Below are 24,209 nucleotides of genomic sequence, written 5' to 3' on the forward strand. Positions count from 1 at the left end.
TCCTGGACGTCCCTACTTAAAATAAACCATTCCTGGACGTCTCTACTGATATTAAACCATTCCTGGACGTCTCTACTGATATTAAACCATTTATGGACGTCTCTACTAATATTAAACCATTCCTAGACGTCTTTACTAACCTTGAACCACTCTTGTACGTCTCTGTTAACCGTGAACCATTTTTGTATGTTACTATTGATCTTGAACCACCTCTGGTCGTTTCTACTAACTATGAGCAATCTTTGGACGTCTCTAGTAATCTGGAACCATTTATCAACGCCTCTGTTCACCTTAAACCAATTTTAGATTTTCCTATTAGCCTCGAATCATATCTGTACGTCACTACTAACGTCGAACCAATGATAAACGTCTCTACTAATCTTAAACCATCTCCGATTACCTTAAAAGATCTTTTGGACGTGTTACCTAACGTTGAACCAACTCTGGACGTTTCTATTGACCTAGAACCATTTATGAACGCTTCTGTTAACCTTAAACCATTTTTATACGCCTCTATTAGTGTTGAATGAATTCTGAGCGTTTCTAATGATCTTGAACCATCTCTGCTCTCCTCGAAAGATCTCCTTGACGTGTTAATTATCCTCGAACCAACTCTAGGCTTCTCTACCAACCTTGAACCAATGAAAGGTGCGTCTATTAATCTTTGATCAATTCTGGGTGTCTCTATTAACCTTGAACTACATCTGGACGTTTCTACTAACTACTAACCACCTCTAGTAACCTGGAACCAATTGTGGGCGTTTCAACTAATATTGTAATACCTCTGGAAATGATTGTTGTTCTTGTTCTACTTCTTTTAACTTCTAAATTCGTCGGTGCGTCTTCTTCTTTTTCCTTTTAGTTCGATTTATACCTAATTAGATCAAAAATATCGGACTACTTCTTTTTTAAATAATCATTTCATCTTCTTTTTATTTTTGACATCAAATATCGAATGTTTGACGTTTTTATTTAGACAAAAATCTAACCTTAAAACGTCACAATTCCCATTTCGAGATAATCTTGTTAACCTCTAAATGCGTCGGTTCTTCTTCTTCTTTATTCTTTTAGTTAAATCTCTACCGAATTAGATCGAAAATATCGGATTACTTCTCTTTTTACTTTTCATCTTCTCTTTTTTATTTTTAGGTTATGTTTTTTCGAATGCAGCGTCCAGTCGCGTATTTAAACGAAAATCTAACCTAAAAACGTCAAAATTTTGTATTTCGAAATGACGTCCTTTCAAAAAGAGAAACTCCCGATTTTGAAAATAGTTTCGGAACAATATTAATTTTCGTTTGAATACATTGATCGGGCGTCGGCGGATTTTCAAAATTTTCGGTGGAAATTTCGATCGAGAACAGAAAGAAAGAAGAAAAAAAAAAAACAGTTCGTATGTATACGGTGGAATGGAAAATATTTCTAAAACCGAAAATAATAGATTAGATTTCGAATTCCGGCAAATTTTGTGTTTGATCAAACAGTTCATTCCTTACGTAACGTCCGGTTTCAATTTGTCGTTGTACAGTTGTTGGTTGGAGAAATTGAGCAGTCCGTCGATCGACAAGGCCGCTAGGAACAATTATCTAATAGAATTGGCCAAACAGATCAAAGATAACACGATATCGGCGCCGTTCGATCGAAAACCACATGAGATTTTAAAGAATTCGTTAGACGATGATTCGTCCAACATAAAAACGAATAATTTGGACGAAAACGGTTCTTGGACGAGCGTATCTTCGTTTCAATTGAACGCGAACGGTCGCGGCGACGATAATTCGCCGAACGTACCCATGGAAGAAAATCGAAATTTCGAAAATATCTCATTGAAATACACGAATTTCATACCGGCCGATTGGAAGGAAACCATCGAGGCGCTCCAATTGAGATTAACCGAAACCCTAAATCAAAACGACGATTTGAAACGAACGCTCGAATCGCAAACACAACAACTCCAAATTAAACGAAAAATCGAAGAAGAACTGCAAGAATATAAAGAGAAATATAAAAAAGAACAAGATACGGTCGGAAAATTAAGAAAAGAATTGGACGAATTGAGGAACGATTACGAGAAAGTAAATTCGAAAAACGACGACGAAAAACTAACTAAAGATAAGGAAATCGATAAATTATCGGATATAATCCGGCAACAATGTACTAGAATGTCGAACGAGATAGCGGCGCTTCGGAAACGAGTCGAAACGTCGAATTTCGACGAGAAAATCCTGACGTTGCGCAAGTGCGTCTCGAAAATGGATAAACTGTACGAAAAATCGGAAAAGGAGTATCTGAAACGTATAGAAAAATTAAAAAAGGAATTGTCGTTGAAGGATAAGATGAGATCGGCGGAGATGGGATCGATGCGCGCCGAATTGGCCGTAAAATCTGGTATGGAAAGGCAAAAACGTATGGACGAGATCGTTAACGATTTGGAGGTTAGGTATATCAAGATGTTGGAGTTTCACGAAAGGCAGGTAGCCGAATCTAGACGTTTGGACGAAGAGAGAGTCAAGTATTTGCAGGATTTGTTGGAAAAACATAATATACCCTTTAAGGTGTTTTAATGCCATTTTAAAAAAAAAAAATGAATAAAAACGTTATTTGTCTATTTTGACGTTTGGTTTGTTTTTAATTTTTTGTTGAAACGTCTCTAGATGGTTGCAATAACTTTACTACAACTCCTGGATGTTTTATGATCCTTAGAACGTATCTGAGATGTCTCTAGTAACCTCGGAAGGACTTCTTAAAGTTTTTTATCCTTGATCGAAAGCATATACATTTGCAACGACTCTACGATATATTTATTAACCTTGAAGTACCTCCAAGCTGACTCCGTGATGCTTTTTAACCTTTGCTGGATCTTTATTAGCCTTGGAACGCATCTAAGGTGTCTTAATTGGCGTTTGTCCATTCAAAATTTGTCTATTGGGCCTTTTCCAGGATGTCTTTATTGGCCTTGGGGCGTTTCCAGGATGTATTTATTGTCCTTTACATGACTCCACATGTCTCTATGGGCGTCGAAAGGACTCATGTTTGTATGTTAGCTTTGGTAGTATCGTTATCTAGCTTGGAACGTCTCCTGGTGCCTTTATTAGCCTTTGGACGTTTCCAGAATGTCTGTATTGGCCTTTACACGACTCCACATGTCTCTATGGGCCTTGAAAGGACTCATGTTTGTGTGTTAGCTTTGGTTGTATCTTTATCTAACTTGGAACGACTCCAAGTTCCTTTATTAGCCTTTGGACGTTTCCAGGATGTCTTTATTGGCCTTGGGGCGTTTCCAGGATGTATTTATTGTCCTTTACATGACTCCACATGTCTCTATGGGCCTCGAAAGGACTCATGTTTGTATGTTAGCTTTGGTTGTATCTTTATCTAGCTTGGAACGACTCCAGGTTCCTTTATTAGTCTTTGGACGTTTCCAGGATGTCTTTATTGGCCTTTACACGACTCCACATGTCTCTATGGGCCTCGAAAGGACTCATGTTTGTATGTTAGCTTTGGTTGTATCTTTATCTAGCTTGGAACGACTCCAAGTTCCTTTATTAGCCTTTGGACGTTTCCAGGATGTCTTTATTGGCCTTGGGGCGTTTCCAGGATGTATTTATTGTCCTTTACATGACTCCACATGTCTCTATGGGCCTCGAAAGGACTCATGTTTGTATGTTAGCTTTGGTTGTATCTTTATCTAGCTTGGAACGACTCCAGGTTCCTTTATTAGCCTTTGGACGTTTCCAGGATGTCTTTATTGGCCTTTACATGGCTCCAAATGTCTCTATTGGACTTGGAAAGACACTTTGTTAGTCTTTTAGCCTTGGTCGATTTATAATTAACTTTGGAAAGTTTCGAGATTGTCTTTATTAGCCTTGGAAGGCACCCACATGTCTCTATCAGCATTGGAAGGACTACTTTAAGCCTTTATCTTTGATCGAACGCAAGAAATCACTATATGCATTTAGAACGACACTATGACATCTTTATTAGCCTTGTTGTGCCTCCAAGCTGATTTCACGATGCTTTTTAAAACTTTTGTTGGATCTTTATTAGCCTTGAGACGTTTCCAGGATGTCTTTGTTGACCTTTATATTAATCTTGGAAAGACTATTTGTTAGTCTTTCAGACTTGGTCGAATCTTTATTAACTTTGGAACGTCTCCAGGTGTCTTTATTAGCCTTGTGACGTTTCTAGGATGTGTTATGTTTTCCAGATATCTCTATCACCCTAGTAAGGATTCCAAGATATTTTAATTGTCATTTGTACCATTTCAAAGTGTCTCTATTTGGACTACATAACGTCTTGTAGCCTTGATCTTACAAAGGGACTTCTCGATAAGTCTTTATTCGCGTTCTAACGTCTTCATATTGTTTTTATTATCCTTGGACGTAATTTTAGATATCCCTATTGTCCTTGGATGAACTAGAGGATGTCTTATAGTCTTGATCGAAGTTTCCCTGTCTATGTGCCTTTGGAACTACTGCATAAGCCTTGGAATGTCTTTATTATGATTGGAACCTATTCAGGATTTGTTTTTTAGTCTTGGAACGTTTTCAAAATGTCTTTAATACCTTTGGAATCCCATTTATTAGTCTTGAGACGAGATTCAAAGAAGGTTTTATTATCCTTTTAGAAACTTTTTTACCCTTGGAACCACTCCTTGGTGTATTCATTAGCCTTGGAACCACTCCCTGGTGTCTTCATTAGCCTTGGAACCACTCTGGTGTCTTTAGTAGCCTTGGAACCACTCTAAGATGTCTTTATTATCCTTAAATGAAAATAGGACGTTTTTTCTAATCTTTGTACGTCATTAAATATCGAAATAACTTCGAAGGATATTTTGCAACGTCCTAGAACTTATAAGCCTGTCTAATTTATTTTTTCTGTTCCTAGGTATGTTAACTGGTACTCTATTTCCGGGACAAAACCTTCAAGTACCCAACGCGTTTTACGGACAGACCGTCGCCGGTACTCAATGCCTGCAAGCCGGCGTAGCCTCCAAACTTCAAACGGGTACCGAACAATCAACGCCGGCGGCAGTTACCTTCGTTCAACAAAATACTAAACAACATAATCCTCAATCCTCGCAACAACCCCAACAACAACAACCCTATTATTTCGCGACGACGCCCGCTTCGGTTGCCGTCAGTTTAGCCACTGCCAGTGCCGCTGTAGTCAGCAACGGCACTATTCAACCAGTCACTACCGTTTCGACGACCAATCAGCAAACGGTAGCCGTTGCGTCGGCGCAGATGAAATATCAGGGTGTTACGTCTCACGCCGAAGTTAGTCAGGTGAGTCGTTGAGTATTTTCAGTCTTTTTAATCACTATAATTATTTTTATCTTTAATCAACTCCCGTATATGATTTTATAGATAAAAATTCGTTTTAAATGCGTATAATAAGACTCTAAACCTATGTCAAAATAAATCAACAACACTTAGAGGTTATGTAAAAAAATTCCAAATGAATAAATAGATTTTGGAAATTTTTTTGTATAATGATCTGGTATTTTCAAGTATCGATGCTATACCAGGGTTGTATAAAACGAAAATTCACTATAGACTATTTTAATAACCCTGGTAGATGATTTTTAGTCGATTTGTGTGCATATAATAATTCATTTAACACAAGATTTGTGTTAGGCTAAATCGGTGCCACTCAAACGGTATCGTAAGATAATTCCAAATTGATTTTTAAAAATTATCAAGCGAGTATCATGGAGTATTGATTTTTTTTTTGACAAAATACTGCTGCTACCAATCGACTGAAAACTATACCAGGATAGTATAGAAAGAAAATGTCCTATATCCACTTTTCTGTTCTCAAAAAAATTCCTTATAGACACTTTTTTAATAACCCTGGTAAATAATTTTGAAAATTTTTTAATTGGTGTATATCGATTTTTTTGACAGAATACAGCTATAAGCGATCGACCGAAAGCCAAACCAGTCTCGAAGAAGGAAGGTAAGAATCTGCGTAAACAACAGACCGCTTTACAACAGCAACAGCAGCAGCAGCAGATTATACAACAGCAACAACAACAAATGCAAAATTTTCAACCGAATCTTTACGCTCAACAACCGACTCAGATTTTCGGACAGTTACAGCTGCAACCGTCACAGCAGCAGCAACAACAACAACAACAGTTGCAAGTGCAGCAACAACAGTTCCAACATCAAGATTCTAACAAGAACGTTCAACAACAGGAAATTTTGAACGTTCAAGGTTGGTTTTTTTTTTTTTTTGGATTTAGATCGTTTATTCATTCGTTTTTTTCCTTTTAGGTTTGGATTTGGCGTCGATTAGCGAAGACACCGTCATATTGAAAAATGACAACCACGAAAATTTTTTAACCGCTTCAATTTTACAACAATTTCATAACAACTCGATGCCGGCTATTAGAGCGACTTTTGTCGGTTCGCCTGTAAGTATTTCAAAGAAATATTGTTCAAATAATCGATTTTGCAATTAATCGATTGTTCCTATAATCGATTTTTCAAATAATTGTTTATATAATCGATTATTGTTTATAATATCAATTGTTCAATTAATCGATTGGCTTTTAAATGATGAAAATTTCCGTTTAAATAATTGATTTTGCTTGAATAATCGATTGTTCTTCAAATAATCGATTATTGTCTGAATGATATCGATAGTTGTCCAAGCAATCGTTTTTGAAAATAATCAATTGGGTTTTTAATGATTGAAAGTTTTGTTTAAATAATCGATTATAGCTTGATAATCGATTGCTCTTTAAATAATTGTTATAGTTGAACAAATATCTGATTTTTCACACAATTTATTGTTCTTATGATTAATTATTTGTTCAAATCCTCAATTTTTGTTCAAAATCAATTGTTCGAGTAACCAATTGTTCAAATGATCGATTAAATCGTTTAAATAATCAATTGTCTTTCGAATGTTGAAAATTTTTGTTTAAATAATTGATTTTGCTTGAATAATCGATTGTTCTTCAAATAATCGATTATTGTCTGAATGATATCGATAGTTGTCCAAGCAATCGTTTTTGAAAATAATCAATTGGGTTTTTAATGATTGAAAGTTTTGTTTAAATAATCGATTATAGCTTGATAATCGATTGCTCTTTAAATAATTGTTATAGTTGAACAAATATCTGATTTTTCACACAATTTATTGTTCTTATGATTAATTATTTGTTCAAATCCTCAATTTTTGTTCAAAATCAATTGTTCGAGTAACCAATTGTTCAAATGATCGATTAAATCGTTTAAATAATCAATTGTCTTTCGAATGTTGAAAATTTTTGTTTAAATAATCGATTATAGCTTGATAATCGATTGCTATTTAAATAATTGTTTAAATAATCGATAGTTGAGCAAATATCTGATTTTTCACACAATTTATTGTTCTTATGATTAATTATTTGTTCAAATCCTCAATTTTTGTTCAAAATCAATTGTTTCAGTAACCAATTGTTCAAATAATCGATTTAATCGTTTATTCAAGTAATCAATTGTTTAAACAATCGATTCTTGTTTCAGTAATTGATTTTTCAATTAATTGTTGGTATTATTGATTATTTATCCAAATCCTCATTTTTGGTTCAAATAATCGATTGTCGTATACATTATCGGTTGATTTAATAATCGATTCAATCGATCGTTATTCGATTTTTCTAGCAAAAAACTCGACTCGAACTGTACGATCATACGGAGGACGGTAATAAAGTTACCAAACTAGAACTATCCGATACGAATCTTCCAACGGTCGAAGAAGTCGTCCAACAACTAGAATCTTTTAATACGACCGAAGTTAGCGAACAGAATATATCGCAACATAATTTGCAGGTATTATATATAAATATTTGGCCTTTAATTCGATTTTTGGAACGTTGGTTAATCGATTGTCGTTTAGGTACAACCGTATCCGAGCGCCCTTGACGAATCTATGATAGCTTCGTTAGCCGCCCAACAAGATTTACCGACTCAAACCGATCTATCCCGAGTGGAATATTTCGCCGTACCGACGAACGGAACTCAAGTGCCGGTACACGCCCTATGTCCGTTCGATCAACTGTACCAAGCCGGTTTTCAGGCGGGTTACACTCTGATGCAACAACAATTGGCCTGTCCGAGCGATTCGACCGTACCGACTTCGGTAGGTCCGGTAGCCGGTACTTCGACCCAACAATACATTTCACCTCAACAACAACAACAACAACAACCGGTTTGTACGATCGCGGCCGCGGCAGTAGCCCAAACCCCCTGTACTCACGCCAATGGCGGCGCCACTACCGTTTCGTTACAACACTGTCAGATACCTTGCAGCCAACACCAACAGACCAATCAAGTACAGGCCGCTACGCAAACGGCGCAAGCCGATAACAAGAAAATTATCAAAACCGGCGGCGGGGATAATATCAAATTCAAAAAGGGCAGGGTGTTGCGGCATCAGAATCAAGTACAGAACACCGGAACTTTCCCTCCCAGTCAGAATTATCAAATCGATCATAATTCAGGTAAGTTTAATTTTTTCTGATAGCGATAATTTGATTTTTTAGCGATTATCATCTTTTTTGATAGCGATAATTTGAATTTTTAGCGATAATCATCTTTTTTGATAGCGATAATTTTTTTCATTTAAGCTATAACCCAATACAGCACCAGTCAACAACAAAGTCCGAATCCGGTGATTCCCCCTTGCATGGATGTCGATTCGGAAACGGAAAGTAACCACGACACGGCTCTGACGTTAGCTTGCGCCGGCGGTCACGAAGAATTGGTGGAGTTGTTGATAAGTCGGGGGGCGGATATAGAACATCGTGACAAAAAGGGTTTTACGCCACTGATTTTGGCCGCTACGGCGGGTCACGAAAAAGTCGTCGAGATATTGTTGAATCACAACGCTGACATCGAGGCCCAATCGGAAAGGACGAAAGATACTCCGTTGAGTTTGGCATGTTCGGGTGGTCGGTACGAAGTCGTCGAATTGTTGTTGAACAGAAATGCGAACAAGGTAAGTTAATTTAGCACAATTTAGCTTTCTAATTTCAACATTAATTCTCGTTCCAATTTATTAATACATGTTCCAATTTATTAATCGACATTCCATTCTATTAACTCGTTTTCCAACTCATTAATGGATGTTCTATTTCATTGATAGATGTTCCATTCGATTAATTCGCGTTCCATTCTATTAATTCGCGTTTCAACACATTAATAAACATTCTAATTAAATTGATACTCGTTCAAATTGATGAATCAACGTTCTATTTTATGAATTCGTGTTTTAATTTATTAATAGACGTTCCATTCCGTTAATCAACATTCCTTTTAATAAATTCGCGTTCCAAATCATTCATACACATACAATTTATTAAACTATTGTTCCATTTCATTAATATAAATTCAATTTATTAATCTGTGTTTTAATTCATTAATTAATACATTTTCATTGATAAATGTTTCAATTCATCAATTCACTTTACACCGTTCCATTTTATTAATTCACGTTCCTTATATTAACTAACCATCGTTCCGTATCATTAATTAAATAAGGTAAGTTTATTTGAAAAAATAATTAATATTAAATCGTGTATATTTTGTTTATAGGAACATAGGAACGTTTCCGATTATACACCGTTGAGTTTGGCCGCTTCTGGCGGTTACGTCAATATCATCAAGTTGCTGTTAAGTCACGGCGCGGAAATTAATTCGCGCACAGGTTCGAAATTGGGTATTTCGCCGTTGATGTTGGCTGCGATGAACGGTCATACGGCGGCGGTTAAACTTTTATTAGATATGGGTAGCGATATCAATGCTCAGATTGAGACCAATAGGAATACAGCTTTGACTTTGGCGTGTTTTCAAGGGAGGCACGAGGTCGTTAGTTTGTTGCTAGATAGGAAAGCGAACGTCGAACATAGGGCAAAGGTAATTCCCTTTTTATAACAAAAGTATTTTTTATTTATTTATTTTTGGTAAATTTGTTTCAATTTGTGTACTTTTAGTGCTTTATTTGCCATTTATTTAGCTTTAATAGTGTTGCTACATGTTCTTTACATTTTTGTTTTTTCTATTTTTAATATTTTCATTGTATTTCCTGCGAGTTTTTATTTTTTTGTTTTTTCACTTTTATTTTTTTGTTCATTTACCATTCTATTGTTTTTTCACTATTTTTTCTTTTTTGCTTTTCATTTTTTGTTTCCTTACCATTTTTTGTTTTCTCTTTTTTATTTTTGTTTCCTTACCATTTTTTGTTTTCTCTTTTTTATTTTTGTTTTTCTTTACCATTCTATTGTTTTTTCACTATTTTTTGTTTTTTGCCTTTCATTTTTTGTTTTCCCTTTTTTATTTTTGTTTTTCTTTACCATTTTATTGTTTTTTCACTATTTTCTGGTTTTCAATATTTTTTTTTTTTTGGTTTTCACTGTTTCATTTTTTCACTTTTGTTTTTTGGTTTCTTTACCATTTTTTTGTTTCTTCACTATTTTCTTGTTTTCACTATTTTTTTTTTGGTTTTCACTGTTTCATTTTTTCACTTTTGTTTTTTGGTTTCTTTACCATTTTTTTGTTTCTTCACTATTTTTTTCTCCCTTTTATTTTTTTGCTTTGTTTTTTTCTTAATTTGTCATCTTCACTATTTCTTTTTTCTGATTTTCACGGTTTTGTTTTTTTCACTTTAATTTTTTCGTTTTTTAACAATTTATTTTCCCACATTTCCTTTTTTTTATTCTTTTTTTTTTTTTGGTTTCACCATTTTTTTGATTTTTCACTATTTTTTTAAATTATATTTTTAATTTTGTTCGTTTTCGCTTAATTTGAATTTTTTTACTATAGTTTTTCAAATTTTCGTATTTTTGACATTTCCGCTTGAATTGTAGACTGGTCTGACGCCGCTCATGGAAGCGGCTAGCGGCGGTTACGTCGAAGTAGGAAGGGTGTTGGTGGATAAAGGGGCGGACGTGAACGCCGCTCCGGTGCCGTCTTCGCGCGATACCGCCCTCACCATAGCCGCCGATAAGGGCCATCTGCGATTCGTCGAAATGCTCTTGGGCAAATTGGCGCAAATCGAAGTGAAAAATAAAAAAGGCAATTCTCCGATATGGTTGGCGGCGAACGGCGGTCATTTGGCCGTCGTCGAAATGCTTTTTAGCAAAGGAGCCAACGTGGATTCCCAGGATAACAGAAAAGTTTCCTGCCTGATGGCGGCGTTCCGTAAAGGTCACGTGAAAGTCGTCAAATGGATGGTGCATCACGTAACGCAATTTCCCAGTGATCAAGAGATGATGCGATACACGGCGACGTTGAACGATAAAGAACTGATGGAAAAATGCCAGGAATGCGTCAAGATAATAAGGGCCGCCAAAGAAACGCAAGCCGCCAAAGCCAACAAAAACGCTTCGATTCTATTGGAGGAATTGGAAACGGAAAAAACGCGCGAGGAATCCAAGCGATTGGCGGCCGCCAGAAGACGGGAACGCAAAAAGAAGAAGAAATTAGAAAAGAAAGAAGAGCGTCGAAAACTTTTGGAAGAAAATAAGAAGAACGAGAATTACGACGATAAGACCGATCGGAAGGACGACGATAAAGCTGAAGAAGAAGAAAATAACGTCGCCGACGCTAATCCCGTTAATCGAGATACAAACGATAAAGAAGAAGGCGATAGCGGCATAGATGCCAACAGTCAAGGTAGTTGTTCGAGCGCCGATCTAAAATCGAAGGATAAACGTAAAGAAAAAAAGAAGAAGAAGAATAATATGAAGAATAATGATCGCTCCAAGGCGGGTTCAAGCAAAAGTACGGAAAAGAAAACTGTAAGTTGAATTAATTCCATTTTTATCGTGTTTCACTTTATTAATATCTTGTTTTCATTCATTAATTCATGTTCCAATTTATTAATTAACGTTCCATATCATTAATTCTCATACCAAGGATTTGATATTCGTTAAGATTTATTGATTAACATTCCGTTTTATCCAGTTACATTCCAATTCATTCATCCATCTTCCAATTAATTAATCAATGTTCCAATTTATTAATTAACGTTCCATATCATTAATTCTCATACCAAGGATTTGATATTCGTTCAAATTTATTGATTAACATTCCGTTTTATCCAGTTACATTCCAATTCATTCATCCATATTCCAATTAATTAATTCATGTTCCAATTAATTAATCAACGTTCCATATCATTAATTCTCATACCAAGGATTTGATATTCATTCAAATTTATTGATTAACATTCCGTTTCATCCAGTTACATTCCAATCCATGCATCCATCTTCCAATTAATTAATTCATGTTCCAATTAATTAATCAACGTTCCATATCATTAATTCTCATACCAAGGATTTGATATTCGTTCAAATTTATTGATTAACATTCCGTTTTATCCAGTTACATTCCAATTCATTCATCCATATTCCAATTAATTAATCAATGTTCCAATTTATTAATTAACGTTCCATATCATTAATTCTCATACCAAGGATTTGATATTCGTTAAAATTTATTGATTAACATTCCGTTTTATCCAGTTACATTCCAATTCATTCATCCATCTTCCAATTAATTAATCAATGTTCCAATTTATTAATTAACGTTCCATATCATTAATTCTCATACCAAGGATTTGATATTCGTTAAAATTTATTGATTAACATTCCGTTTTATCCAGTTACATTCCAATTCATTCATCCATCTTCCAATTAATTAATCAATGTTCCAATTTATTAATTAACGTTCCATATCATTAATTCTCATACCAAGGATTTGATATTCGTTCAAATTTATTGATTAACATTCCGTTTTATCCAGTTACATTCCAATTCATTCATCCATATTCCAATTAATTAATTCATGTTCCAATTAATTAATCAACGTTCCATATCATTAATTCTCATACCAAGGATTTGATATTCATTCAAATTTATTGATTAACATTCCGTTTCATCCAGTTACATTCCAATCCATGCATCCATCTTCCAATTAATTAATTCATGTTCCAATTAATTAATCAACGTTCCATATCATTAATTCTCATACCAAGGATTTGATATTCGTTCAAATTTATTGATTAACATTCCGTTTTATCCAGTTACATTCCAATTCATTCATCCATATTCCAATTAATTAATCAATGTTCCAATTTATTAATTAACGTTCCATATCATTAATTCTCATACCAAGGATTTGATATTCGTTAAAATTTATTGATTAACATTCCGTTTTATCCAGTTACATTCCAATTCATTCATCCATCTTCCAATTAATTAATCAATGTTCCAATTTATTAATTAACGTTCCATATCATTAATTCTCATACCAAGGATTTGATATTCGTTAAAATTTATTGGTTAACATTCCGTTTTATCCAGTTACATTCCAATTCATTCATCCATCTTCCAATTAATTAATCAATGTTCCAATTTATTAATTAACGTTCCATATCATTAATTCTCATACCAAGGATTTGATATTCGTTAAAATTTATTGATTAACATTCCGTTTTATCCAGTTACATTCCAATTCATTCATCCATCTTCCAATTAATTAATCAATGTTCCAATTTATTAATTAACGTTCCATATCATTAATTCTCATACCAAGGATTTGATATTCGTTAAAATTTATTGATTAACATTCCGTTTTATCCAGTTACATTCCAATTCATTCATCCATATTCCAATTAATTAATTCATGTTCCAATTAATTAATCAACGTTCCATATCATTAATTCTCATACCAAGGATTTGATATTCATTCAAATTTATTGATTAACATTCCGTTTTATCCAGTTACATTCCAATCCATTCATCCATCTTCCAGTTTATTAATCAATGTTCCAATTTATTAATTAACGTTCCATATCATTAATTCTCATACCAAGGATTTGATATTCGTTCAAATTTATTGATTAACATTCCGTTTCATCCAGTTACATTCCAATCCATGCATCCATCTTCCAATTAATTAATTCATGTTCCAATTCATTAATCAACGTTCCATATCATTAATTCTCATACCAAGGATTTGATATTCGTTCAAATTTATTGATTAACATTCCGTTTCATCCAGTTACATTCCAATCCATGCATCCATCTTCCAATTAATTAATTCATGTTCCAATTCATTAATCAACGTTCCATATCATTAATTCTCATACCAAGGATTTGATATTCGTTCAAATTTATTGATTAACATTCCGTTTTATCCAGTTACATTCCAATTCATTCATCCATATTCCAATTAATTAATCAATGTTCCAATTTATTAATTAACGTTCCATATCATTAATTCTCATACCAAGGATTTGATATTCGTTCAAATTTATTGATTAACATTCCGTTTCATCCAGTTACATTCCAATTCATTCATCCATATTCCAATTAATTAATCAATGTTCCAATTTATTAATTAACGTTCCATATCATTAATTCTCATACCAAGGATTTGATATTCGTTAAAATTTATTGATTAACATTCCGTTTTATCCAGTTACATTCCAATTCATTCATCCATCTTCTAATTAATTAATCAATGTTCCAATTTATTAATTAACGTTCCATATCATTAATTCTCATACCAAGGATTTGATATTCGTTCAAATTTATTGATTAACATTCCGTTTCATCCAGTTACATTCCAATCCATGCATCCATCTTCCAATTAATTAATTCATGTTCCAATTCATTAATCAACGTTCCATATCATTAATTCTCATACCAAGGATTTGATATTCGTTCAAATTTATTGATTAACATTCCGTTTTATCCAGTTACATTCCAATCCATTCATCCATCTTCCAGTTTATTAATCAATGTTCCAATTTATTAATTAACGTTCCATATCATTAATTCTCATACCAAGGATTTGATATTCGTTCAAATTTATTGATTAACATTCCGTTTTATCCAGTTACATTCCAATTCATTCATCCATCTTCCAATTAATTAATCAATGTTCCAATTTATTAATTAACGTTCCATATCATTAATTCTCATACCAAGGATTTGATATTCGTTCAAATTTATTGATTAACATTCCGTTTCATCCAGTTACATTCCAATCCATGCATCCATCTTCCAATTAATTAATTCATGTTCCAATTCATTAATCAACGTTCCATATCATTAATTCTCATACCAAGGATTTGATATTCGTTCAAATTTATTGATTAACATTCCGTTTTATCCAGTTACATTCCAATTCATTCATCCATCTTCCAATTAATTAATCAATGTTCCAATTTATTAATTAACGTTCCATATCATTAATTCTCATACCAAGGATTTGATATTCGTTCAAATTTATTGATTAACATTCCGTTTCATCCAGTTACATTCCAATCCATGCATCCATCTTCCAATTAATTAATTCATGTTCCAATTCATTAATCAACGTTCCATATCATTAATTCTCATACCAAGGATTTGATATTCGTTCAAATTTATTGATTAACATTCCGTTTCATCCAGTTACATTCCAATCCATGCATCCATCTTCCAATTAATTAATCAATGTTCCAATTTATTAATTAACGTTCCATATCATTAATTCTCATACCAAGGATTTGATATTCGTTCAAATTTATTGATTAACATTCCGTTTTATCCAGTTACATTCCAATTCATTCATCCATCTTCCAGTTTATTAATCAATGTTCCAATTTATTAATTCGCGTTCCAATCTATTAATAGATATTCCAATTCATCAATCTACTACAATATTTAACCAAATGTTTAAAATTTCAATATGGCGATCGATATTTGAAAATTTCGAATAGTACGTTCGATCTTGATGATAACAAATAACCGATTTTAGAACGACGTTTCGGAACACGAAACGCACGATAAGAACGACAAAAGTCAAGACGGTAAGAACAAACAGAATTCAAACTCTAGAAAAATGACCGTTTACAATCAATTAAAATCGCCGGCGGACAGAGACGATTTCGAAGCTACAGGCAACGAAATTTACGTTTCGACGAAAAAGACCAACAAATACGAAGAACCGCCGCAAGGGGGCAACAAAAGTACCAGCCCCAAACAGTCGAATAAACGAGAAGAAGGTGAGTACCACCGAAGGGATCGGATCGACCTTGTATAATAACGATTTGATTATTGTAGGTTGGAAGGAGGTGGTGAGGAAATCTTCAGTTCAAACTTTGACGTCGTCCGAATCGGGTGTCAAGAAGGTCTCCGTCCCCTTGAACGCCATTTCTAGGGTGATAGGTAGAGGCGGTAGCAACATCAACGCGATCCGAGGAGCTACCGGAGCTCATATAGAAGTGGAAAAACAGAGTAAAGGACAGGGGGAAAGGATTATTACAATCAAGTAATTATTATTAAGGATTCTATAGAGAGAAACGGCAATTGTGATTTTTTTTTTCATTTTAGGGGTTCTGCTGATGCGACCAAACAGGCTCATAATTTGATCGCTACACTTATCAAAGATCCCGACGTTGATATTTTATCGATGTTGCCTAAAACGAACAAGGTCGTTACAAGTACCACTACGCTCTGGGATAAAACGCAGATAGGAGTGAGTTAAATGTCCCGTTTTTTTTATAACTATTTTTTCGTTATTTTCAGAATTTTACGTTTTTCTGTTGATATCGCAACTTTTTATACGATTATAACGTGGAGATATCGATAATTTGTTCTGATATCTGTCATTTTTGACATTTACGTTTGAAATTTTCAGGGTAGTTTGAGGGTAGCTTCAGAAACTTCGGTTTTATGGGTTATTATTGAGAGTTTCCTCAACTCTGAAGTGGTTGATGACGAGGTGAAATCGCTAATTTGTACTAATATCTGTCATTTTTGACATTTACCTTCGAAATTTTAGTTTTTCTATTGAATTTTGAGGGTAGTTCGAAGGTAGCTTAAGAAACTTCGTTTTTAGGGGTTATTATTACAGTTTTCTCGATTCCTCAAGTCCAAAGTGGTTGATGACGTGGTGAAATCGCTAATTTGTACTAATATCTGTCATTTTTGACGTTTACCTTCGAAATTTTAGTTTTTCTATTGAATTTTGAGGGTAGTTCGAAGGTAACTTCAGAAACTTTGTTTTTATGGGTTATTATTATAGTTTCCTCGATTTCTCGAGTCTGAAGTGGTTAATGACGTGGTGAAATCGGTAATTTGTACTAATATCTGTCATTTTTGACGTTTACCTTCGAAATTTTAGTTTTTCTATTGAATTTTGAGGGTAGTTCGAAGGTAGCTTAAGAAACTTCGTTTTTAGGGGTTATTATTACAGTTTTCTCGATTCCTCAAGTCCAAAGTGGTTAATGACGTGGTGAAATCGGTAATTTGTATTAATATCTATCATTTTTGACGTTTACCTTCGAAATTTTAGTTTTTCTATTGAATTTTGAGGGTAGTTCGAAGGTAGCTTAAGAAACTTCATTTTTAGGGGTTATTATTACAGTTTTCTCGATTCCTCGAGTCTGAAGTGGTTAATGACGGGGTGAAATCTGTAATTTGTACTAATATCTGTCATTTTTGACGTTTACCTTCGAAATTTTAGTTTTTCTATTGAATTTTGAGGGTAGTTCGAAGGTAGCTTAAGAAACTTCGTTTTTAGGGGTTATTCTTACAGTTTTCTCGATTCCTCAAGTCCAAAGTGGTTAATGACGTGGTGAAATCGGTAATTTGTATTAATATCTATCATTTTTGACGTTTACCTTCGAAATTTTAGTTTTTCTATTGAATTTTGAGGGTAGTTCGAAGGTAGCTTAAGAAACTTCGTTTTTAGGGGTTATTATTACAGTTTTCTCGATTCCTCAAGTCCAAAGTGGTTAATGACGTGGTGAAATCGGTAATTTGTATTAATATCTATCATTTTTGACGTTTACCTTCGAAATTTTAGTTTTTCTATTGAATTTTGAGGGTAGTTCGAAGGTAGCTTAAGAAACTTCGTTTTTAGGGGTTATTATTACAGTTTTCTCGATTCCTCAAGTCCAAAGTGGTTAATGACGTGGTGAAATCGGTAATTTGTATTAATATCTATCATTTTTGACGTTTACCTTCGAAATTTTAGTTTTTCTATTGAATTTTGAGGGTAGTTCGAAGGTAGCTTAAGAAACTTCGTTTTTAGGGGTTATTATTACAGTTTTCTCGATTCCTCAAGTCCAAAGTGGTTAATGACGTGGTGAAATCGGTAATTTGTATTAATATCTATCATTTTTGACGTTTACCTTCGAAATTTTAGTTTTTCTATTGAATTTTGAGGGTAGTTCGAAGGTAGCTTAAGAAACTTCGTTTTTAGGGGTTATTATTACAGTTTTCTCGATTCCTCAAGTCCAAAGTGGTTAATGACGTGGTGAAATCGGTAATTTGTATTAATATCTATCATTTTTGACGTTTACCTTCGAAATTTTAGTTTTTCTATTGAATTTTGAGGGTAGTTCGAAGGTAGCTTAAGAAACTTCGTTTTTAGGGGTTATTATTACAGTTTTCTCGATTCCTCAAGTCCAAAGTGGTTAATGACGTGGTGAAATCGGTAATTTGTATTAATATCTATCATTTTTGACGTTTACCTTCGAAATTTTAGTTTTTCTATTGAATTTTGAGGGTAGTTCGAAGGTAGCTTAAGAAACTTCGTTTTTAGGGGTTATTATTACAGTTTTCTCGATTCCTCAAGTCCAAAGTGGTTAATGACGTGGTGAAATCGGTAATTTGTATTAATATCTATCATTTTTGACGTTTACCTTCGAAATTTTAGTTTTTCTATTGAATTTTGAGGGTAGTTCGAAGGTAGCTTAAGAAACTTCGTTTTTAGGGGTTATTATTACAGTTTTCTCGATTCCTCAAGTCCAAAGTGGTTAATGACGTGGTGAAATCGGTAATTTGTATTAATATCTATCATTTTTGACGTTTACCTTCGAAATTTTAGTTTTTCTATTGAATTTTGAGGGTAGTTCGAAGGTAGCTTAAGAAACTTCGTTTTTAGGGGTTATTATTACAGTTTTCTCGATTCCTCAAGTCCAAAGTGGTTAATGACGTGGTGAAATCGGTAATTTGTATTAATATCTATCATTTTTGACGTTTACCTTCGAAATTTTAGTTTTTCTATTGAATTTTGAGGGTAGTTCGAAGGTAGCTTAAGAAACTTCGTTTTTAGGGGTTATTATTACAGTTTTCTCGATTCCTCAAGTCCAAAGTGGTTAATGACGTGGTGAAATCGGTAATTTGTATTAATATCTATCATTTTTGACGTTTACCTTCGAAATTTTAGTTTTTCTATTGAATTTTGAGGGTAGTTCGAAGGTAGCTTAAGAAACTTCGTTTTTAGGGGTTATTATTACAGTTTTCTCGATTCCTCGAGTCTGAAGTGGTTAATGACGGGGTGAAATCTGTAATTTGTACTAATATCTGTCATTTTTGACGTTTACCTTCGAAATTTTAGTTTTTCTATTGAATTTTGAGGGTAGTTCGAAGGTAGCTTAAGAAACTTCGTTTTTAGGGGTTATTATTACAGTTTTCTCGATTCCTCAAGTCCAAAGTGGTTGATGACGTGGTGAAATCGCTAATTTGTACTAATATCTGTCATTTTTGACGTTTACATTCGAAATCTTAGTTTTTCTATTGAATTTTGAGAGTAGTTCGAAGGTAACTTCAGAAACTTTGTTTTTATGGGTTATTATTATAGTTTCTTCGATTTCTCGAGTCTGAAGTGGTTAATGACGTGGTGAAATCGGTAATTTGTACTAATATCTGTCATTTTTGACGTTTACCTTCAAAATTTCAGTTTTTCTATTGAATTTTGAGGGTAGTTTGAAGGTAGCTTAAAAAACTTTGTTTTTAGGGGTTATTATCGCAGTTTTCTCGATTCCTCAAATTCCAAAGTGGTTGATGACGTGGTGAAATCGCTAATTTGTACTAATATCTGTCATTTTTGACGTTTACCTTCGAATATGATAACATGGTAGAATCAGTAAACTGATGTCTTTTATTGTTGACCTTTTTTTTTATTTTTTAAATTCCCATATAGTTTCTAGTCAATTTTATTTGCTTCAATCTCACATTTTAGTCGATTTTTTTTAGTTAAAATGTCAATTTTGACGGATTTTTTCATCGGCCATTATTTTCACCGCTTTATTTATTTTTAGACGAAGAAAAACGCCGGTAAGATCGCGGTTGTAAGTTCAACGACTACTTCGGTTACGCATCCAAAAGTAACCCAAATCGTAGCCACTTCGACCATTTCCGCCAGCAGATTTTCAACTACCGCTACAACAAAACCGCGCAGCGCAAATACCGCTACACCATTACGACCGACTGCACCGAGATTAGTCGCCCAAGCGGAAAAGAACGCCGCGGCAGCTGCGGCCGCCGCCGCGGCAGCTCAAGCGCATAACCAAAGCACTCGATCCACTATAACACATCCGACGTCTTCAACTATAAGGCCGTTGACGTCGAAAGTGATAGCGTCGTCGTCGGTAAATCAAACTTTCGCCGCCAAATTAACCGAAACGTCGTCGTCGAGTCTGTTGATGATAAATACCAATCACAGCTTAACGACTAGCAAATCGCGAGTATTGGGCGTACCGCAATCGACGATCGGTCCGGTTTCGCCCCAATTACCGCCCTCCTCCAATTCGGCGAATACCCAATCATCGCCGAATAGAAATTCGAGACCGGCTCCGACGGCTTCGGCGCCTCCCAATATGCAACATTTCCAAAGTCCCGGTAAAGTAGCTCCGATATTTTCCGCCGCCGCCGCTCACGCCAACAACAACAACTCTTCGAACATGGAAACGATCTCGGGCGGTATGAGAAGCTCCACGCCGAACGGCGCGTTACATTTAAACGCGTCCATATCTCAAGCGATGATCCAAGACGAAACACCAAATTTACAACCGACGTCGGAATATTCACTATTTTACGCGGGCGGCGATCATTGGAATCGCAGAGAACAAGAATCTCAGAAACCGATTAATTTCGCCGCCGTTACGGGCGGTTCCAATGCCCAATCGAACGCCCAACAAAAATTCATCGATCAAGAACCGCCTCCGCAAGTGGACGCTTCCAAAGCGCCGGGATACAGGGGTGCGGCGGTATGTTCGCCGGTCTCGTCGAAAACTAGCAGCAACAGCACAACTCCACCTAATATATCGACTAATAATTACGTGAGTATTTATTTTATTTAGTATTCAATTTATTTATTCGTTTATTTATTTATTTAAAAAATTCATTTATTTACTCGTTTTTTGGATAAATTTATTTTTTTTTCTCGATTGATCTATTTACTTTAATTATTCGTTTCTCAATTTATTTATCTATTTAATTATTTATTCCTACACTTATTCATTTCCTATTTCATTTATTTAATTATTTATTCATCCTTTTATTTATTTCTCTATTCATTTATTTAATCATTTCTTGATTTATATATTTCTTATTATTAATTTCCCGGTTTATTCATTTTTCGATTTATTTATTCTCCCTTTTATTTATTTATTTATTCATTCCTTGACTTACTCATTTCTCAATTCATTCATTTTTTTATTTATTCATCCTTTTATTTATTTATCCATTTCTTGATTTATTTATTTACCCTTTTATTTATTTATGCAGTCCTTGATTTATTTGTTTTTCGTTTTTATCTATTCATTCATTTATTGTTTGATTTATTAATTTCTCGATTTATTTATTTATTTTTTCAAAATTTGTTGTTGCAGAGTTATCAAGAGCAAACCAAACCGCAAAATCCGTTGCCGCCGATAGGTAGCAACGTTGCGCATAACAGACAACCGAATGCTCAAACGAACGCCGATATTTTTGGAGATTTTCTGAAACACGGCGGCGGCGGCGGCGGATCGGGAGCCGGCAACAACATTCCAAATATGTTAAATTTATCCAACGACGGTCATTTGTTGCAATCCACTTATAATCCGATGCCGAATATGAATTTTTCCCAACCTCAACAGCAACAGGTAATTGAAAAAAATTTACCGATTTTCATTTTTGAGTTCGTCCATTTTTACATGTTTCTTTTTTTCGAAATTAACGAGATGTCTTAGTTTATTTTCCCCCTATTTTTTCAACTATATGATTATTTTTCCAATTTTACGTTCCTTTCAACTATTTATAGTTTATTTTAACTATTGAATTCATTTCGTTTATTTATTCAACTTTTTATTTATCCTTTTCTTATAATGTATTCAAATAAATAAATTAGGACATTCACTCATTTATTTAACTTTTTATTCATCCGTTTCCACATAATTTTTTCTAATTTCCAATAGTTTATTAATTAATTGATTTATTTTAATCATTTATTTATTCAACTTGCTATTCCTTCTTTTCAAGATAGTTGTTTTCTAATTTTTTAGAATTTATTCTTTGATTTATTTTACTATTTCAAATATTCAACGTTCTAATCGCTCTTTTCAAGATTTTTTTGCAATTTTTTAAAATTAATTTCAAGAATACTTCGGTTTATTTTATTCATTTATTTATTCAACTTTCTCTTCGTTATTTTCATGATAGTTTTTGCAATTTATTCTAACAATTCCTCGATTTATTTCATTCATTTATTTATTCAACTTGTGATTTCTCCATTTCAATATATTTTTTTAATTTTTCGCAATTTATTTTAACAAATCTTAGATTTATTTTATTCTTTTATTTATTCAACCATTAATTCGTCTATTTCAAGATAGTTTTTGCAATTTATTCTAATAATTCCTCGATTTATTTATTCAACAACAAATTTTCATAATTTTTCTACAAATAAATGATTTTTTTTTTCGTTTTGTAGCATCAACAACAGACCGCCAGCATGTCACGCCTTAATCCGAAAGCTCCCGAATATTCCAGCTACAACGTGCAACAACAAAACAAACAACAACAACAATCACAGTCACCGCACATTTATAACGGTTACCAAAACAACATATATATGCAAAAACAACCGCAATCGCAGCAGCAACAACAGCAACAGCAGCAGCAACAACAGCAACAAGCGGGAGTCGATAATTATCATCGAACCGCCGGCGCAGTTGGCGGTTTGAATACGTCTCAGAATCGCAGCATGTGGATGCCGATGCAACCGCCGTTCGCGCACCAATCGGAATTGATCAGCGGGTTAGCCGGTATCACTCTGCAAAGTCTCGCCAATATGGCCGGAAACGAAGTACTAGAAAATGGCGGCGAATTGGGTAGGTCATCTTGAACCGTGCGATTCTTCTTCTTCTATTCATTTCATTTTATTTTTTAAGGTATGGTCAATAATTCGCCAAATATGTCGCCGAATATGCCTCCGGTGCCGCACGGTTATCATCCTGACAACTTATACGGAATGGAGGACAGGAAACCACCTCAACCGATCGGTACGGGAAGAAAAGCCTTCGCCTCCCAAATGGAAAATTGGAGATCGAACGATAAAACCGATAAATGGGCGTTGGGAAATAACGCGGAATTTTCCTTGAGAAACCCGCAGATGTATCAAGAAGATTTGGCGCCTATTGAATTTACGGTGAGCGTTTTTTAGGTTATGTTTAATAGAAACGTTGTTTTTTCAGTGTAAATTTCGTTTTCTATAAAAAAATCCTAAATTCGTTAGATTAGAATCAATTAACATCGTAATTGATTATACATACAGGGGGGGGTAAAAGTATTTCGTTTATAAACGCCAATTTCAAGGTTATGTTTTACAAAAACGTTGTTTTTTCAGTGTAAATTTCGTTTTCTATAATAAAATACTAAATTCGTTAGATTAGAATCAATTAACATCGTAAATGATTATACATACAGGGTGGGGTAAAAGTATTTCGTTTATAAACGCCAATTTCGAGGTTATGTTTTACAAAAACGTTGTTTTTTCAGTGTAAATTTCGTTTTCTATAATAAAATCCTAAATTCGTTAGATTAGAATCAATTAACATCGTAAATGATTATACATACAGGGTGGGGTAAAAGTATTTCGTTTATAAACGTCAATTTCGAGGTTATGTTTTACAAAAACCTTGTTTTTTCAGTGTAAATTTCGTTTTCTATAATAAAATCCACAATTCGTTAGATTAGAATCAATTAACATCGTAAATGATTATACATACAGGGTGGGGTAAAAGTATTTCGTTTATAAACGCCAATTTCAAGGTTATGTTTTACAAAAACGTTGTTTTTTCAGTGTAAATTTCGTTTTCTATAATAAAATCCTAAATTCGTTAGATTAGAATCAATTAACATCGTAAATGATTATACATACAGGGTG

At 34.0% G+C, this 24,209-nt stretch overlaps 1 protein-coding gene across 2 annotated transcripts in view; it reads left to right on the top strand.

The window, feature by feature from the left end:
- LOC130447482 (ankyrin repeat domain-containing protein 17) overlaps positions 1-24,209 on the top strand; it is a 46,376-nt gene that overhangs the window by 15,853 nt on the left and 6,314 nt on the right. For both annotated transcript variants that reach the window (XM_056784318.1, XM_056784319.1), the window contains exons 10-24: positions 4,888-5,288; positions 5,910-6,222; positions 6,282-6,421; positions 7,659-7,826; positions 7,894-8,497; positions 8,624-8,994; positions 9,591-9,911; positions 10,862-11,794; positions 15,807-16,053; positions 16,112-16,319; positions 16,382-16,526; positions 20,101-21,120; positions 21,673-21,927; positions 22,755-23,154; positions 23,215-23,471. In XM_056784318.1, coding sequence (XP_056640296.1) covers positions 4,888-5,288; positions 5,910-6,222; positions 6,282-6,421; positions 7,659-7,826; positions 7,894-8,497; positions 8,624-8,994; positions 9,591-9,911; positions 10,862-11,794; positions 15,807-16,053; positions 16,112-16,319; positions 16,382-16,526; positions 20,101-21,120; positions 21,673-21,927; positions 22,755-23,154; positions 23,215-23,471 — 5,783 coding nt within the window. The remainder of the gene's footprint in view (positions 1-4,887; positions 5,289-5,909; positions 6,223-6,281; positions 6,422-7,658; positions 7,827-7,893; positions 8,498-8,623; positions 8,995-9,590; positions 9,912-10,861; positions 11,795-15,806; positions 16,054-16,111; positions 16,320-16,381; positions 16,527-20,100; positions 21,121-21,672; positions 21,928-22,754; positions 23,155-23,214; positions 23,472-24,209) is intronic.

The sequence above is a fragment of the Diorhabda sublineata genome, chromosome 8 (assembly GCF_026230105.1).
Source record: "Diorhabda sublineata isolate icDioSubl1.1 chromosome 8, icDioSubl1.1, whole genome shotgun sequence".
Classification (NCBI taxonomy): domain Eukaryota; kingdom Metazoa; phylum Arthropoda; class Insecta; order Coleoptera; family Chrysomelidae; genus Diorhabda; species Diorhabda sublineata.